At 37.0% G+C, this 14,025-nt stretch overlaps 1 protein-coding gene across 1 annotated transcript in view; it reads right to left on the bottom strand.

Moving 5' to 3' along the window:
* CNTNAP2 (contactin associated protein 2) overlaps nucleotides 1-14,025 on the bottom strand; it is a 1,915,008-nt gene that overhangs the window by 1,355,802 nt on the left and 545,181 nt on the right. Inside the window, exon 2 of the mRNA XM_080666270.1 lies at nucleotides 9,564-9,674. Coding sequence (XP_080522396.1) covers nucleotides 9,564-9,674 — 111 coding nt within the window. The remainder of the gene's footprint in view (nucleotides 1-9,563; nucleotides 9,675-14,025) is intronic.

The following is a 14,025-nucleotide window of genomic DNA, read 5'->3' as shown; positions in this document are numbered from 1 at the left end:
TAGAACTATGAGTTATTTTAAAGTCAGAATAGTTTATTTCAAATGCTGAAATCTGCTGTAACTTTGACCTTGGGCAGGAAACTAAACTTTCTTGAATTTGAGTTTTGTATTCATAAAACGAAATGTTATTACTTCTAAATTCTTTCCTAGAGTTTTTATAGGGACCAGATGAGATGTTGGGCATACACAGATGCATGAGACATAGGGCTTGTGTTAAACTCACGCCCAGTGTCATAGGGTCAGACAAGCGGTAAGTCTACAATGCAGTACTGCATACTAACCTCTGAGACAGACATAAAAACATGGTGCACCTTGAAAAACGAGGAGATACCTTTATATCCAACAGTGATGACTTTTTATTTTTTAAAATATACTTTATTGATTTTTTACAGAGAGGAAGGGAGAGGGAGAGAGAGAGGGATAGAAAACTAGAAACATCGACGAGAGAGAAACATAAATCAGCTGCCTCCTGCACACTCCCTACTGGGGATGTGCCCGCAACCAGGGTACATGCCCTTGACTGGAATCGAACCTTGGACCCTTCAGTTTGCAGACTGATGCTCTATCCACTGAGCCAAACCAGTCAGGGCAGTAATGACTTTTTAAAAAGGTGACACCTGAACTCACTGCCTAAGGACAAGTGACTTAAAAAAAATGTTGATATTCTACATAAAGAATGATCCACATAATAAAATCTGGAGGCCAGTGGTAACTGCTTATAATCCAGTATAGTGTGGACATAAGGTGTCAAAGGATTGGGGTTGGGGGAGTGGTGGCACCCTCTTGGTTTTCTGGCCTCCCTGGACGTTTTTTATTTATAAATGATGATAATAATGTTTGCTATTGTTATCTATTCTCTATCATTGTCTGGACTGCAGTTAGCTACATCAGTGTCAAGATAAAGCATCATTTTTTGGAAGCCCTTCCACAATGAGGATGGTAATCTGTTCTGCCCTCCTGTGTCTCTCTCCTGAAGGTATTATCTGAAAGCTCTGTTTAATTGTTCTCCTTCTGGGAACCTATCTGACCCTATAGGAATGAGTGGCCTTATCAAAAGGCAAAACAAGAGGCTCTAGATCTTACTTATAAGCCTCTACTATCACAGAAGCATGTAGATTACAGAAGCCTGTGGTTTCTACTTCCACTCTTTTCAGAAAAGTGAAGTAGGAAAATTAGGGGAGTTAACATATTGGTAAATCCTCAATGACATCAATAGGTTCTATAGACTTTAAACAAAAGGAAGTGTAACAAAACCAATTTTACCATAGGCTAATTAATACAAACAAGAGTTAATTTTTGCAGCATCATCATTGTTATAATGAAACAACCTTGAACAAAAGGACAGGATTCCAGGACCTGCAGTACTTTTCATCACCTGAACAACAGAGCCTCTATGGCTTATCTGGTGTTCTAAGCATCGGCTGAAATCAAAGGCAGACAAAACAAACAAAAAAACTCAGATCAATAACCCATTGAAATACATATGTGTCAGAAACGGGGTAGGGAAAAATCCACAAGATGTGTGTAATTATGCTTCGTTCATACATATGCTCAGGCACAAGCTTTTGAACACAGAATAATTCACCCTGGAGGCAGTCTTCCTGGCTGCTCATGTAGGCTGATGTGAAGGTAACAGATATAACTCAGACAAGGATCCTTCAACTGAAATAAACAGCATTGCCCACCCGTTTCAAAGCCGAAAACAGGTACAAACAACATAAATTCCAGAAGCTGCCGAGAAGGCAAAGCAAAATAAAAACCAAAACATGAATTCCTTATATTGCTAAGAAAATAAAAATAGCTAAGAAAAAGTAAAATGAAAGTGACCTTGGGGTGAAAACATCAGAAATAAAATTTTTCACCTTTTGTGTTTACATTTTAATGTTAAAGAGGCAAGAACAATAAAACTAGACTGTCCTAAATGTCATGGTTTCTTGTCAGCAGTATTCATGTCAAACATGTATCTCCATTTTAAGGCAAGGGATCAAGTAAACAGAGTTGATTGCTCATTTGCAGGGTATAGAAGAGGCAGAATGCTAACAAAGGCTGGACTGCTTTGAATTTTATTAGTGATTATATTTTTAAATTCGTTTGGAATTCATAGGTATAAAAGGGAGGTAATCTAATTTTTGTATTCGTCCCTAAGAAAATTGTGTGAGAAAGTCATTAATTTGCTCAAGGTATTAAGACAAGGGACTATTCATTCTAATAAGTATGACCTAACCAGGTTGCTAATAGAGCCATAACTAGATTAAATCCTTCCAATGGTCTTGGAAATAATTTGGTCTGTTTTTGTTTCTCTTATTGAATGAAATTAGGGGAAGGAGGCAAATAGGCAAAAAGCAGGGAACTTTCTCTAATTATAGAAGAGCAGATATTGAAAAATGATGCAGTCCTTCATCTGGTATGGAGGAAATGTAATTATAGGGTTTGAAGCATGTTTTTCACAAGTGTGGTTGTTTGTGCCCTAACCCTGCCTAAAAATGGACCCTGTGCAGGGTCCCTCACCAGGCAGAGTCCTTCATATGGTCAGCTGATGGGAGTTTCCCAGACAGTGACATGGGGGCATTCCCTACTCATTTCTAACCTTTGTTTTTCTCAAAGGCTACAATGCATCTGAAACACAAAATGTACTGTATTCCTTATGGACTAGAGCCCGTGGTCGGCAAACTGCGGCTCGCGAGCCACATGCGGCTCTTTGGCCCCTTGACTGTGGCTCTTCCACAAAATACCACAGCCTGGGCGAGTCTATTTTGAAGAAGTGGCGGTAGAAGAAGTTTAAGTTTAAAAAATTTGGCTCTCAAAAGAAATTTCAATCGTTGTACTGTTGATATTTGGCTCTGTTGACTAATGAGTTTGCTGACCACTGGATAAGGACCCATAGAATGTGTTCTATTAGCTACAGGCACCTGTTAGCAATTGGATGCAGCCGCTCAAATGGAAGCCTCATCTATGCAAAAATTATCCTGAGCTAAAGGGCTATTTCACAGTTTGAAAGTATTGGGAGAACAGCCATACCCTGGGGCCATTTCCCAATTGTTCTGCATGTATGTTCAGATATTAATTTTTTAAATTTATAAATGATGATAATAATGTTTGCTATTGTTATTTATCCTCTATCATTATCTGGACCACAATTAGCTACATCAGTAACAAGATAAAGCGTCATTTTTTTGGAAACTGAAAAATGTTAGCAAATATTCACTCTTGATTTTTTTAAAATATATTTTATTGATTTTTCACAGAGAGGAAGGGAGAGGGATAGAGAGTCAGAAACATCGATGAGAGAGAAACATCGATCAGCTGCCTCCTGCACACCTCCTACTGGGGATGTGCCCACAACCAAGGTACATGCTCTTGACCGGAATCAAATCCGGGACCCCTCAGTCTGCAGGCTGACGCTCTATCTACTGAGCCAAACCAGTTTCGGCTCACTCTTGATTTAACAAGGCATTCAACATAGAAGCAATGAGTATTTGAAGTTAAAAATGGGTGGAATAATATATGCAATAAGTATAATTTGATTTAATTGTTCTTTGTTAAGAAAATATTATTTGAGAGTCAAATGTGTGCAGTACCATGTTAAGAAAGTGCTTTGAGATTGTGTGAAGCATTCTGTTTTAAGATGAATATTTCTGCTATGGTACACACCATTCACATAATTTTCCCACCTTCTTAGCAGAGATGTAAAAAGTATTAAAGCCTCTCTTTGAATAAAATTAGCAAATATCAAAGGGATAATGAAACATTTAACCTCCAAAAGGTACTATTGGTATATATTCCAGAATGGTTTAGAAAGAAAATTTCAACTTGTAAAAACTTTATTGGATAAAATAACATGGCTATTCTCAAGGTTATTAAAGAGAAAGTATCCATTAGGATTAAGACAAGAAATTGTGATTCACCTTGCCTCCAAGATGAGGGTGTTCTGAGAAGACAGGGTCCTAGAAGTGATGTAGCCCAAGTTTCTCATTATGGAAGTGAGGTAACTGAGCCAGTTAAACCAAGGGAGGAAGGGATCCAAGGTCTCTCCAAGGGCGAAGGGGAAATCTAGTTCTTGTAACTCTGTATCAACAAATCTACAAAGATGCATTTATTCTGGACATCTTTTCAAAATAAATATTCACTTAAATATATTTCTTTGCTAGTTCAGATGTGAAGTTTTCCCACCCCATTTGACCTAAACTTTATAAGGCAATTACCAAATATCATGGTTTTCAATATTGCATGGAAAATAAAATTACAAGGCATCTATTACAGAGATATATTACAAATATATTAATTGATTAGTCACAATTTTCCCATTCCTTTGGACAATCAACTGTTAATATTGTGATATAAGGAGAGTGTCGGGAAGTTAATATCCCAGAGCCATTTCACAGATGGCAGCAGTGGTTAATGTAGTAGCACTGATTCTAATCCAGTTCATGGTCTTCTCACAGACAAATATGAAGATCTTTGCAACAAACCTAGCAGAACAGCAACTTCCTTAAAATAATTAACTAAAAAGTTCTTCATCTTAAATGCCCCAAATCTAGAAACTCCCTTTTTCTAATTAACTCTTGTTCACTCTGCCAAACCCAAAATTATCTTCCATCACACTATTATCAAAGACCCATGGGACACAACTGTACTTCTAAGCATATTAAACAAACCCAATTAAAACTCTTATGTATAGAGTGATTGGCTAAATTTTAGAACAGCACCTCCCTGAGTGACAGCATGTTCTGCTGGCCCTACAGATGCCCCATGATGGAAAGGTTTTCACACTCCCCAATAGAGGACCATAGAACACAATATCCGCCTGGCTGATTTGATTGTGGACATTTGTGTTGTATGTGTTGGTGCAAGAGAACACAGTAACATCACACACCTCACAGTGTTCTATGGGAAATTCAACACAACCCAGCATATATTTCTATATGGGACAGAAAAGAAGGATTTAAAATTCCAACATTATAAAATTTGGTGCCACAGCAGAAAAATAGCAATAGTATTTGCAAATTAAAAAGGCATGTCTAAACAAATTATGAGCCATTTCCTGGTGAACATGCTTTTAATATTCCATCAGAGCAAGTGTCAATCATACAAGTGTATCATGTATTGTACATATAATTTTTAAAGCTTCCAGTGAAGTCAAGGTTTTCATTTGTATTTGAGAATTGGAGTAAAGAGAATAAAATAAAACATACAATAGAGTTTGATGGTAACTCTCATTCAATTGTAAAGGTGAATACAAAGACCTACTGGTAACTTTAAATAAATTATTTAAATATGTAATTTTAAAAACAGAATTTATATGAATGAGTAGGGGGGAATAAACATTTACTTTTATTCTCCCTAATGTCCAAAAAGTTCTTTTTGGCTTTGTTGAACATCATAAAATTATTAAATATTATATTAGAGTCTATAAAATCTAATTCAAAAATATAAAGATAATTAAGAACAAAATAACACTTTCAAATCACTGACATAAACTATTTTATTTGAAATGAATGGAATTTAAGGTGAAATGACGGGCAACATTTAAGTTAATGTTAAGAGGCAATCTGATTATGTGAAACTCATTAAAATATTTTTATCTTTTAATTATTATAATATCATTTTTTTTCTTAGATGATTACAGGGGAATCACAAAGACAGTGGCAAAAACACAAATCCTAGCAATCACTTTTTAGGGAAGTGCTATTTTAGTAATGATGAGGGCATTTTTTTTCAGTTGCTTTAAAATATTAATATCTGCATTATTATTTTGAGGAGCTGAGGGCAACTGATGGCAGAGACTAATATTTAAATGCAACACTTTTTGCAGATTTTTTCATTTAGCCTTCACCAGAGCTCTGTTAAAGTGTATAATTGATTCATGTTAAAATATAAAGAGGGGGCCCAGACTTCCAAGATTACTCTGGTGTAATTATTAATAGAACTCTCTGTCAAAAGTTCCTGGCTTAGGTGATAAATTATATAGTGCCCATAGGAATCAGGAAACTGAGATGCAGAAAGTTTAAATAATTGACTAATACCATACTCATCCTTGGTTGATTCCATATTAAAACCTAGTTATGCATGAAGACAAGTCATTCTTGTCCCACTGCTCAGCACTGCATCAGAGCCTGCAAGATCAGCAGGTGTTTCCAGGAGAGTGATTCGAAGATGAAGAAATATAGCCAGTCCAAATAGGAATGTCAGATATCCTGAAATGCTATATTAGAAAATCAGCCTTCTGGATTTTCCTGCTCCCAAGGACCTAGTTTTAAAAGGCCAATGCTCCTTGGAGAAGAAACACTTCAGCCAATGAATTCTTAATAAATAATGAATCATTAGTGAGTAGGAAGGAGCAGGTTAAGAGACACACTGAGAAAGGGTAGAGGCTGGAGAAGGGAAAATAGTGGAGTGAAATCTGCCAACATGGACAGAAGTTCACCAATTGGAAAGATTAGTCTATTTCACAATTTAAGCCTTGATGTTATAGTCTAAGGAAAAAGCTTCCTCATCAAGTTTAGGAATAGTACTTGATCTGGCAGTTCCTGGCTGCCAGGGTGGGCAATAAGGAACAGAAGGGTGGATCGGGGATAAGAGAGAACAGAAGAGCACAAGCTAAGGCATTCCTGGCACCAAGAGGGACAATGTCCTCGTGGAGGCTTTGTGACCGCTTTCCCAATTCATAGTGCATCAGCTCTGGTTTGGGATTTAATTAGCTGTGATCCTTTTAATATATAAAGCAGGAAAGGGGAGAAAGAATAGAAATTAGAAAGAAAGTGCTTACAAATATAACTAAGGGACATGATATTAAGGGTGTAAAAAAGGAGAGAAAAAATTTGCTTTTCAGGGATAGTGGGAACAAACCCCTGAAGAGCAGAGTAAGTGTGATTCTTTGCGGAGCCGCCTAGGAGCCTAGGAGATGTGGTGCCAAGGTGTAGATATTGACTGTACATGTGACCTGAAGAGGAGGTTGGTGTTGTACTCATTTCTAAAGCTCCCTCTTGCACAACAGGAAGCAGAAAATGATAAAAGCAATGATTTGACCAAGCCAAGGCATCAAAGCATGGAGGCAATTATTAACTTCAGTGGTATCTTTTAAGGGAAGGTAAAGACTGTACTTCTCTTTAAGACACAAGTTTGGACATTACAGGATCTGTTCAGGCAGTCTTTCCAGATGTCTGTTATACACCTATTCCTCCTAGAACCGATCGTCAATTATGTGGTCTGCAAATGCAATCTGTTCTCCCTGCTGGAGGAAGTAAAGGTGAAATAACCTCAAAAAACACTGCCAACAACTCTCTGCCCTTTCCTTTTAATAGAGAAGACTGTTTCTAACATGGTAGGGATTATCCAGGAAGTAAATCTAAAAAGAAAAAGTCTCTGAGAAGCAGCCAGCATTGAAGGATCTACCAAGTAAACCAAAGTGGCTAGAGGGTGAAAAGGAAAGGAATTTATCCAAGATCTGCATCACTTAAGAAGCTCTGAGATTTCATGACAGGATTACTCTGACTATATAAACATAAATCAAACTTGCCTTAAACATTCTACCTCTTTGTAGGTTCTTTCTTTGGGCAAATTTATGTGCAGGACTTATATTGCTTCATCTGGCTTAATCGGGCATGAAGAGTGTCAGAATTGAGTAGAAGACATAGATTTGTGTCCCTGAACCACTAGTCCCTAGCTATGCCACTTTAGAATCTCAAGTTCAGACTCCCAGTTGATGTCTTTTTGGGTTTCTATGTTTATCATTTTAATCTGTAAAATGGGGCCAATGAAAACTGTTTTTAATAAGGAGATTATTTAGTAACTAGGAAGACAAATTTACTCAAATTCGCTCAGGCAAGAGGAGGTGACCATTAAATTAAAAAGGTAAATTTCATAGACTCAAGAAATACAGCCAGAGTTATAGCATGATGACGGCTGGGACCTAAAAGAGAACAGGAATGACCAGAACTTTATCCACTTTCTATGTGGATCCATGTGGTCTCTACTTTTACTTCTCTCTTCATCTTATCTCCACATTGTCCTTCTTGGTTTCCCCAAAAGCCCTCTCAGTCCCCAAATCTATGTCACATAACAAAAACACAGAGGTTCTGAGGGCATCAGTTGAGCTCATGGGTTCTCTCTCATCATCCATGGTTAGTAGATGGAGAAGAACATGTGGTGGAATGGCAGTCCCTTTGGGGTTGTAGAAAAAGGGTTATTTCTACAAAAGGCATATGAAGGAGGAAGTTGAAAGCTTGGCAGAAGAAATAATTGGCATCTCTAACCTAACATTCTATCTAACAAGGTTGTTATGAAGATCAAATGACATCTAGAACACACATGAAAGCATTTTCTAATCTGTAAAATACTATATAAATGTAAGGTAGTAGATAGCTTATCCAGAACTCTCAAAGTTTTAATGTCTGTGCTTCCCTTTGGCAAGAGTACCCATTGATTGCCATTGACTCAGAATGACAGACTGGGAAACTTTCAATAAAGAATGTTGAGATAAATCCAGAATACAAATCACAAGATTTAGGTATTGTTCTAAGACAAACAAACAAGCAAACAACTTAAAGAAGTAGGCTTCAAAAGACATGAGAGAATTACAAGTGGATTTTCCATTTAAATATGATATTTCTCCCCAATTTGTCATATACTGGTCCCTGATACCAAAGCTGTAGGAGATGGATTTGTATTGGGGGGACCCCTAAAATTAAATTTTATGCATGTATCAATATGTCCCTTGATTGTAAATTTGCATTTATACTCTGCCTCTCTATGTATTCATGAGCTCTCTCTCTCCAAAATTTATTTGAAGAATATAATTTAAATAAATGATGACAAAAGTTGAAGCCAATGTGTATCAACATAAGGCTCAACTGAATTTGTTCTTTTCTGCATTTGTATAATTAGCAAGTTATATCCTTTTACCCTTCTGTGTTGGTATATGATCTTGCTTTTGGATGCTTGTATGGTGTATGAATACATATAGAAAAAGAGTATAAATGCAAATATACAATCAGAGGACAGATTCTTGCCAATAGTGAAGAAGAAAATATATCCCCAGCATTCCCGACTTCCCTTACATCAATTTTTTTTCTCCCTCTGGAATTCACTTCTGCCTTTATTTTTCTTTAAGACAAGTAATGTCATGCTGTGCTAATTATATGTACCCTCAATAAATGTGGCTTATTAGCAATTTATACCTTAGCATGAACTTCAGCCAACATGGCTCCTCTCCTAAGGGAATTTGCATATAAATGTTATAATGACATGAAAAACTTCTTGTTTATTAAAATAACCATATCTGAATTTATTTTTTATCTTCTTAAGGAGGAAATAACCTCCCTCAGTTGTTTTCTACCTTGATCCACTTTGAGGTTATCAACTAGTGTCTTATGTGACATGTAGAAGCAGAGTGACATGAGGGATAGAGAGATAGCTAGCTGTGTGACAGTCACAATGAAGTAGATTGTATGGGCTGGTTTTGAGGAGGGAGTTATATGCAGCTATGTACAGTATGCCACTACATCAGTAAACATAGAATTTCTTATTTAACACACTTGTTGACATAAGAGATAAAAGTTGCTTACCCCCTCGCTTGTTGATCTTGGCATAGCCTGGAGAGTAGCTTGCAGACATGGAGGACGAGCTGCTGAAAGCTACATGGGAGAGCCCAGACACAAGGGGTTCATCACATTTTTCTGAAAAGAAGAGAGAAGGGGGAAGCATTAATAAAAACCTTTATATAACAATTGGTGTGTATTTGCTAAAATAATTACTAACTACAGAACAAATTAAAAAATCTATGATACAACAATTTAGCAAGTGATCAGAATTTAGGCAACTCAACTATGACATTCTGACAAATCACAGGAACAGTTTAAACAACCTTCTAGTTTTCAGAGTTATAACTATGACCCAGTGCTTTCTGCCTAAGGGCCTCCATTCAAACCTGCTCTCTCAGCATCATCAGCAAAGTTGAGGATGTTTATTTAATAGGCTTCAGAATTGGGCATCTCCTGACAACCTTCATTATAGGAGTAGAGGATTCGAAACGTTGAGATTGGAGGAGGGAAGATTAGGAAGAATGCTACCTGAACTAAGAGACTAAGAAATAGGCGTCAGGAAAGGAGAACACAATAATCTCCAATTTGAAATGCATCAGTTCCCATACTTGAGTAGTCAATTGTGTTGGTACCAGGTGATCCTTCACTTCTATTCCTCACTTGGCTTCTATAGCCCCATTCATTTTTTTGTCCTCCTCCCTCACTACCAGCTTGTTCTCCGAATCCTTTAAGGGATCTTTCTCATTTTCTTTATGTCTAAATGGTAAAGTGACCAGGACTCAACCCTTGGATTTCTTCTCTGTCTACTTACTCTCATTGTCTGAGAGACTGCATCAAGGCCTGTGTCTTCTCATACTAGAACATCCCAAATGCTGCCACCTTGTGCCATCTGGCCATCAGTCATCAGAAAGGCTGCATAGTCTTCCTACTTCCTCCCTTATTCCCCTATCATCCTTATGTACATAATGACTAAAGGGACACTATTAAAAATATAAGGGGGCTGTGTGGTTCCTACTAACAGTCCCTCAGAATAAAGTCAGAAGTCCTCCAATGGTCACAGTGGCCACCTCCTTTGTTGCCTCTCATTCCCGCATCCTTGTCCATGACTATGTAGCCACCCTGGTCCCCTTCCCCTTCCTTCAACAACAGGACTGCTCCTGCTGTGGGCCTTCACAATTACTATTCCAGCTGCCATGAGGCTCTACCCTATTCCTCCCAGGCTCTGCTAAGTCATCTTTCATTGCTGTAGACAAGCTCATTAAGTCCACCTGGCTGATAGAGCATGCTGCTACCGTCACTCTCTGCACCACATCTGCCTCATTTTCCTGTATAGCATTGAGAGTCACCTGACATATTATGTTTCTTCTCATGTAATTGTTTAGTTTACTGAAAATATATGGGAATAAAGTTTTTGATAGTTTTCTTAACACTTACTCTCCAGGGATCAGAACAGTGCTCGACACACACTCTAAAAACATTTTCAGAATGACCTTAGAGTCCTAAAGCACACTGCTTAATTACAATGTGGCACAACACCTGATGTTTTTAAATATATATTTTATTGATTTCAGAGATGAAGGGAAAGGGGGAGAGAGATAGAAACATCAATGAGAAAGAAACATTGATTGACTGCTTCCTTTACACCCCCTTACTAGGGATTGAGCCTATATCCCTGGTGTGTACCCCGACCAAGAATCGATTCATGACCTCCTGGTACATAGGTCCACACTCAACCATTGAGCAACACTTGGCCGGGCACACAACACTTGATTTATAGAGAGGTGCTCTTAAGTCCCCAACAAATCTTAGTACACACTCAGTCTTCCATTCAATGACACAGAGGTCACACTGGATATTCTGGAATGATTTCTACCTCACATGTTTACAAACAGAAAAAAAAAAATTAGCAATAGAAGGAATGAACTAGTTTTCTTGAAAAGTAACTCAGGTAGAGTTCCATCCCCAATGATACTAGGAAAATTAATTATTTATTATCTCATCCCTCAAATGTGTACAAATTTGAAGTTAAATGAACAAATCCATCCCTGTAATCCACTGTTAGGTTTCTTATTTTTCTTATTTATACTGCAGGTGCTTCTGGGAAATATGACATGTGTGTATGAATATATTCCCCAGAAAGTTAAATGTAAAAGGATAAAAACATGAACAAAAATTATTTTTAAAGTATCAGTTCACAAAGGGGGTGTCTAAAGTGAAGGATTTCATATTAATTGTTTAAAAAAATTGTGCTATTCAGTTTAGCTACCAGTACCCCCAAATAAATAAAACCTTGATTTCCTCTCTCCCGACTCGTTGGAGTCTAACTTTTTATAATCTTTTGCTATAGTCCTGCATTTAACTGGAGTAATTGTTATTTCTCAGCCTCCCATTGTATGAAGAATGTGCTAATATTCATTCATTTCCTTTCATTCATTCAAATATGCACCAAGCACCTATGCTGTGCCAGGCAGGGGAAATGCAGCAATAGAGGAAATTGACAATATTCCACATTTTCATGGAAAGAAACAGACTACAAAGTAAAAGGTAAATTTATATTATGAGAGAGTGATAAATACTATAGACATTAATATGAAAGAGGGGCAGGCAGCTTGGGGGAGTGTGGAGGCTGAGAGATTTTTTTTTGATGCCTAGTCAAGGAAAGCCTCTTCGATCAGGTGACATCCCAGAAATAATCCGAAGGAAATGAGGAGGTGAGCCCTGTCAGAGTGCTGGGAACAATTTTCTTAGTCCAAACCTGCTCCATAGGGTAATACCAATGAATGATGCATTTTCCAAGAGTTAACCTTCAGTGTGAATATATAGTGACATCTAAAGTAATTTAAATGAGGTTGATGAATAATTGACTAAATGATCCATTCACTAATTTAAATTTAGAATGTAAATAGAGCATTCATAAAACCTGAAGATAATTTATCCACATTACATTTTTTAAAGTTTGACTTCTGTAACAAATCATCTTCATACCAAATTTTAAATTTGTCACTATTTTTTAAAAATCACATAATTAAAAATTTTAAGAAATTGGGAACAGGAAATATAAGAGTATATAAGAGATTATTTGTGGGTGTTTTTTGTTTGTTTGGTTGGTTGGTTGGTTTTTGTAAAAGGTGGTTGTAAAGTTATTATCAGAATTTAAGCACTTTTAAGCACTGGCAATCTCACATTCTCCTAAATTGAGACGTAATTTATAAGCATATAATTATGAAAATTGGATCCTAATATAAGGTGACAGAGGAAGATTTGACTTTGGGTGGTGGTCACAAGGTGCAATATACAGATCTTGTTCATGTTGACCAATGTCACCCCCATCAATTTAATTAAAAGAAAAAAAATTGCTACATGTACTGTGTGTTTTCTTGAATGACTTTTAATTATAAATAGTTACTGAGATTTCACTCTATACTTTGTACTGTTATAAACACTTTGGGAAATTAATATATATATATTAATATATAAAAGTATATATTCATGGTCCATTTCCCCACAACAGGTAATAATACATGAACCCACATGAAGTGGTTAAACATGAAAGAACAAGTGATAATACTAAACAGTTTGTAATTCAGTGCTAAATAAAATATCATCAAATACTGAAAGTTACAAATAAATTAAAATGCAGGGCTGTTGTTTAGGTGAGTTGCTTATCAGTCCTGGCTCCATCATAAATGTATAACCTTAAGTATGTCATTTTTCATACAGACAACCCACACATAATAGGAGAGCGTTAGCTAAGCTTCTCTCAAGGTCTAAAATCAAGCATTGTCAAGTATGAGAGTCCACAAACAATGTACTATAGGCCAAGTGTGGCCCATTGCTTGCTTTTATAAATAAAGCTTTATTAGAGCACAGCTATGCACACTCATTTATGTATTGTCTATAGCCGCTTTCACACAACAGTGGGATGTCACAAAAGAGACCACATAGCCTCCAAAATAAAATATGCATCATCTGACCTTTTTTTTATTATTATTATTACTGACTTCACAGAGAGAGAGGAAGGGAAAGGGACAGAGAGATAGAAACATCAATGATGAGAGAGAATCACCAATGGGCTGCCTCTTGCATGCCCTCTACTGGGGATCAAGAATGCAACCTGGGCTTGTGCCGCCCTGACCTGGAATCAAACCATGACCTCCTGGTTCTTGGGTCAACATTCAACCACTAAACAACAATGGCTGGGCTGCACTATCTGACCTTTTATAGAAAAAAATTTCCCAAACTCTGGTTCAGTATAACAAATATCCCAGGTATCCAGGAGGAAAAATGATTAATGTTCACTATGGTATCAGGTTACATATTCTATACAAAACTAGAACCTAAAGAAGTGATGAACTACATATAGATGAAAAGGGAGTTAAGAAAATTATAGAAAGAGGGAATAGCTTACGCAAAATCATGGAGGCCATAATGGGTAATGAAACTTCCTAGAGACGTTTGTATTAGCACTCCATGCATCCATGCAGGG

The sequence above is a fragment of the Plecotus auritus genome (genome assembly GCF_963455305.1).
Source record: "Plecotus auritus genome assembly, chromosome: 4".
Lineage (NCBI taxonomy): Eukaryota > Metazoa > Chordata > Mammalia > Chiroptera > Vespertilionidae > Plecotus > Plecotus auritus.
The sequence above is the reverse complement of the archived record's forward strand: the minus strand, read 5'-3'. Positions and strand labels throughout refer to the sequence as shown.